The 6,000-nt window shown below is 43.1% G+C and overlaps 1 protein-coding gene across 1 annotated transcript in view; it reads right to left on the bottom strand.

Annotated features, from left to right (window-relative positions):
- Nucleotides 1-885: 885 nt before the first annotated feature.
- The window catches only part of LOC127692420 (translation initiation factor IF-2-like), a 21,941-nt gene continuing 16,826 nt past the window's right edge, over nt 886-6,000 (bottom strand). Inside the window, exon 2 of the mRNA XM_052192750.1 lies at nt 886-4,459. Coding sequence (XP_052048710.1) covers nt 4,453-4,459 — 7 coding nt within the window. The 3' untranslated portion in view covers nt 886-4,452. The remainder of the gene's footprint in view (nt 4,460-6,000) is intronic.

Below are 6,000 nucleotides of genomic sequence, written 5' to 3'. Positions count from 1 at the left end.
TCAAAGACTGCATTCACTGTGAAAACTGTAGCACCTGCTGCTCTCTGCCCCTAACCTGCCAGCCTGCTTGGCAGATTAGACCCAGCGGTCCCCATGATCACCTGAGTCAATCCTCCTATGCTTAAGTAAATAGCAAGGTAGATAGATGCTAGGTTATATAGTAGATGATTGATAGATGATAAATAATAGATGATTGATAGATGATTGTCACATAGATAATAAGTAAATAAATGATAAATTATTGATATATAAATAATAGGTAAATGTTAATAGATATATGGAGAGATAGATGATCAATAGAGTAGATAAATGGATAGACAGAAAATAGCTGTTGGATAACTGATAGATGACTGATAGATAATATAGAGAAGATAGATGTGTATATACATAAACAATAGACAAGGGTATAGGGGACACATGTTGTACAGTGGCTTTATAGTGTTTATTATTTAAAATAATTTTTAATTTTAAATATATTTTGCTCATATTCTCTCCTCCTTTAGTCCTCACAGATACTCTCCACCCCCGTGTCTGCCAGACTTTGTTCTCAAAAAACAAACAAAACCCCAATACAACAGAATGCTCCTAAACAAACAAAAAAACAAGATAAAATACCTCCCCAAAAGAAAGAAACAAAAACACCAAACTGTAACTTAGTAAAAGCTCACACTGAGGAGTCCGCTCTGTTTTTCAGCTACTCCTGGAGGTGCTTTTCCCAAGTCTGTCCTGCACCTTCTTCTGCGTAACCTCTCTCTGTCTCTCTCTGTCTCTCTGTCTCTCTCTGTCTCTCTCTGTCTCTGTCTCTGTGTGTGTGTGTGTGTGTGTGTGTCTCTGTCTCACTGTCTCTCTGTCTCTGTCTCTCTGTCTTTTTCTGTCTCTCTGTCACTCTCTCTCCTGACAAGACTCTGTAGATCCTTTAATATGTTCACTTGGTCTTTTTCTTTCAAATTAAAAAATCCTTCAACTACTTTGTAATTCTTGGCTTTTGAACTTCCTAATTTTTAATGGTTGGTCTGGGGGTTCTTTTTCCATGTCTCCTGCCCTGCTCCCCATGGTTTTGAGACAGACTGGTCTGGGACACACAGAGATCGACCTGCCTCTGCCTCCCAGTGCTGGGGTTAAAGGCTTGCACCTGCACAGTCAAGGGTGAGGGGCCCGCTTTGGGAAGCAGGGATATAAGTTGTGATGACAGCAAGCTGGAGAGAGTTAAGATGCCCGGTGGCTCAGAGAATCACACAACCTGGGCCATCTTGTTTCGTCTTGATCTGCAGTCTTGCTGCTGAGGACAGGCTGGCCTGGAACTTGCCCTCCTCCTGCCCCCACCTCCAACGCTCTGGCTACACCGGAGAACCATCTGGGCTTTTAACCCCTTGTCTCTGAGAGGACGAAGCAAGCTACTTTGAGGTGAGTTTATCATCTCCCTGAGATAAACACCGTAGTCTCCTGTGTGGCCAGATGGCTCTGCCTGCTAACAGGCTCCTTCCAGATACTCATACTTGCACATAAGCTCTATGTACTTAAGCTTGTAGTACTTTGAAAATCTGTGTTAAATGTCAGCAACTTGATGCATTACTTAAGCTTTGGGGAGTCACAAGTAAGGGAGGTCTGGGTCAAGCCTGGAAGGACATGTATGTATTTCATGAAAAACGAGTACATGCCTAAGCACTGATGCCATGAACGTAGACACCGTCTACCTTTCTTTTTTAAAAAGCATTATTTATTTATTTTAATGTATGTGAGTACACCATGGTTCTCTTCAGACACCCCAGAAGAGGGCATCAGATCCCATTGCAGATGGTTGTGAGCCACCATGTGGTTGCTGGGAGTTGAACTCGGGACCTCTGGAAGAGCAGTCAGTGCTCTTAACAGCTGAACCATCCCTCCAGCCCCCTACCTTTCACTCTTATCTATTGGCAATATGATGCTGTAGGCTGCTCTAACATCTCAGGGCTCCCATGCTTTACAGAACTGTTTAGGGCAGCATTGATAGTGATACCTTGAAGATGGAATAGCAACTGAAGAACCGGAAGCAAAGAACAAAAGTAGCTGAAGTTGGAAGAGATCAGGGGAATCAACTTAGAGGAAATCGAATTGGTAAAGAAAGAAGGAGATATAAGCTGATCAACCTGTGCCGGATGCTGGAGTTGACAGCAGAAGGTCAATACAGCATTGTCTAGGCCTCCCTCGGGGACCACATTATGCAGCAGCAAATATTTAAAATCCTGGGAATTCGTCCACGTTTTTATTGGTTATCCATGTTCCTGGATAAGCACACACACACATACACACACACACACACACACAGAGCCTTTATATTTACAATAAGCCCTAAATAGCACAATAGCTGGGCTGCCTACCCTCCGTGCTGTGAGAATCTGCTGTCCTAGCAATAACCCCGAGTTATCACCACTGTCTACTGCGTCCCATCTGGGCTGCTCCTAACTCCAACTGGCCAGCCCACGTGGTCGGCCGTGTTTTCATGGCTCAGCTCACCCATGGCGGCTTCTCTTTCCTCCTCTCCTGCACGTTCTTCTCTTCTTTGTTCTCCACTCACTAAGCTCAGGAAATCGAAAACCCCACCCTTGTCTCCTCTGCCCAGCTATTGGCTGTTGGCATCTTATTTGCCATTCACAATGAACTGTGGGCAGAAATGCTTAGTGTCTATGTGCAGACTGTCTCATCTGTGGGCCAACCAATCTTGGGTGCCCCAAATTAGCATTAGAATACAAGATGCCTGAGGCCAACCCAGTACACATTATCTAATGGAAGACAGAAGACAGGAAATATATATATTTGAATTCCACAGTACTACAGTATAATAACATATAGTGGGTCAATGGTGAATTCCCAACTTGTAAATCCATCTGGAGCCCAGAATGTGACCTCCCTTGGCAAACATGATCATTTCAGAAGCAGCCATCCTTAATTAGACCAACATCTAATGACTTGTCCATATAACAAGAGGGGAAGGCATGGACACACTCTGAGGCCAGGTGAGGATGGAGACGGAGATCAGCATGGTAACAATATATTTTAGGATGTGTCATCTAGGTAGGGTTATTTAGAGGAACAGAGAATGGTTAGAGTGACTTATAAGCTATGATCAGCTAGTCTAACGATGGCCATCTCCTAGTGAAAAATCCAGTCATGCAGACGTTAATTGTTCAGTCCACGAAGCTGGATGTCTCAGCTGGTCTTCGGGTACATCAGAATTCTGAAGGCTCTAATGCCAGTGACTCGAGATCAAGGACAATCAGGAGAAGAGCAGGTGCCTCTTTCTTCCTTGTCCTTTATAAAGGTGGCCACGAGAAAGTGTAGCCCTGATTTATAGTAGGGTTTCTGACCTCAAATGATCCAGATTCCAGATAGGTCTTTCTATCTCAAATGATCTGTTAACTAAATATCCCTCACAGGTGCACCCAGTCAGTTGGGTTTTTAGTGAATTCCAGATATGGTGAAATGGGCTAGCATCACAACATAGTATGATAAAGACTGTATGGAACACTGGGACTCAGGCACACAAGGAAAAATGTTTCTAAAGCCTTCAGAAGGACACCTTGAGTTCAGATTTCAAGCACTAAGAACTAGACCCTTGGGGGCTCTCAGAGATGAACCACCAACCAAAGAGCATACAAAGACAGGATCTAGTCCCCTAACCTTCTGCCCGAAACATATGTAGTAGATAAGCAGCTTGATCTTTATGTGGGTCCAGTATGTGGGTCCCCCAACTGGAACAAGGGCTTACCCTGATTCTATTGCCTGCCTGTGGATCCTGCTCCTGTTTGGACTATGTTGTCTGACCTCAGAGGAAAAGGATGTATCTAGTCCTGCAGTGACCTGAGGTGTTTGGGTAGGTTGGTTCCCCAGGATAGACCTACCCCTTCCTTAGAGGTGGGGCACTGGGAGGAGAGGGAGACTGTGACCAGGATGTAAACTGAACAAAGGAATAAATTAATGGGGTGGGGAGACGGAAGCTTCAGAAGGACACCTGGAGTCCAGACTTCAAGCACCCAGAAGGAGACAATAAATTTTCTAATCATCCAGTTTTGATGGCTTGAATTCAGCCATCAGTATCGAGAAATGCAGCACCTTCTGTTGCTTTCAGCAGAGGTTGGGGAAACACTCAGGTAAGATGTAAGAAAAGGAAACTGTCAAAGATGAAGCTAGTGGCTGGTATGTCCTATGCTGGAGAACTTTTCAGAGCTTTTACAGACCCCAAGGAATCCTTTTTTGAGGCTACTTCCTTCCATCCTATTTTGAAGGTTTCCCCCTTGGGTTTCTGCCATCTTTGTTCTGTCACTGGTTGGATGGCCTTTGCAAAATACCGGTGGACTGGCTCTGAGCTGATACAGTCATCATCATCTTGTTGAACGTGCTGAAAATATATCTTTTGTGTAAGCCAATCATTTTGTATAAAATGCTATCCTCATCCTGATCTTTGCGATGTCGTTGTCAATCTCTGAAAAAGAAAAAGAACAGTGGGGATTATTCTTCTGTGTAGAGGACACCTATTTTACGTGCTTTAACCTTCATTATGATTACATATATTAAAAGTGATCATGGCGCATATGTAAATCATTAACATTCTAACAAGTAAAAAAAAAAACACTACTAAAGTTACAGATTCCCAAATAATCTATATTAGGAATATTATAAAATACTAAGAGTGACCCTAAAAACGGAACTATCAGTGGTGTGAAAAAGATTAGGTTGCACTAATATTTTATTGTCTTGTGGGTATCAAATAGAACAAATAAATGTATTCAGTTAAATTTGAATTTTAGATAACAGTCTAAAATATATACACATACACATACATGTACATGGCATGTGAGTTTATTTACTGCTTATCTGAAATTAGATTTTACAACATCAGCCTGTATTTGTATTTTCCCTGGTAACCCTCTTCAGTTCCTTCAGCTTCAACACCACGTCTGGTCTTGAGTGCTTCCCAAGCACACTCATCCTTTATCCTGAAGTCTTTAGACTCATATGAAATTAGTCTCAGGCCAGTGATTGCTATGGTGCATTGTGTGTGTGTGTGTGAGTGTGTGTGTGTGTGTGTGTGTGTGTGTGTGTGAGAGAGAGAGAGAGAGAGAGAGAGAGAGAGAGAGCGCCGTTTAACAGTTTCAACAGGTCAGGCTTGTGTGTAGGAAAGCTGGGGACCTGGAGAACCGAGGCTAATGCACTGTGCAGAAGGGCAGAGGCTTGAGCCCTTCGTGTGGCACCTTGTCTCATAAAACTGTGGGTTGTAAGGGCATCATAACAACACCTGCTCTGTATTATTACTTTAATAGGACTCACTCCTTTTAAATCAGCTATCCAGGCTACTCCTGGCTGTTATCAGCATGTGCACATGGTTAAAAGTTCCCTTCTGGGGCTGGAGAGATGGCTCAGTGGTTAAGAGCACTGACTGCTCTTTTGGAGGTCCTGAGTTCAATTCCCAGCAACCACATAATGGCTTACAACCATTTGTAATGGGATCTGATGCCCTCTTCTGGTCTGTCTTAAGACAGCTACAATATAGTCATATACAAGTAAAAGTTCCCTTCCATAGTTATTTTTAAATTCCTAGAACAGAAGATGTTCTTTTCTTTCCTGTTCTAGGGGTGCAGAGTATTCAAAATCCCATTTCGGTAGTATGAAAAGAGAAGGGGAGCAGTCTCCGTTCTTTAGTGTTTATCTGTAGTGGGAGGAGGAATCAAGGTGGGGGTGTTATCCACCAAGGGCACTGCTGTATGATCACTCCATTTAAACAATGCCCAGCGGTCATTTGGTTATTCTCCAGGTACCCATGTCTGTGGTTGCTCTGTGTAACTAGAATCCCAGGTCAGATATGTCAAGAATATTATTGTATGAATTCTCCTGTTCTGCTGCCATGCGTATGTGACTACTAGTCAATCATTAGCTTCACAATAATTGAAGACTGTCTTGCCCAGGGTTTCTATTCCCGCACAAACATGACCAAGAAGCAAGTTGGGGAGGGAATGGTTTATTCAG

This window comes from Apodemus sylvaticus, chromosome 9, assembly GCF_947179515.1.
Source record: "Apodemus sylvaticus chromosome 9, mApoSyl1.1, whole genome shotgun sequence".
Taxonomy (NCBI): Eukaryota; Metazoa; Chordata; class Mammalia; order Rodentia; family Muridae; genus Apodemus; species Apodemus sylvaticus.
The sequence above is the reverse complement of the archived record's forward strand: the minus strand, read 5'-3'. Positions and strand labels throughout refer to the sequence as shown.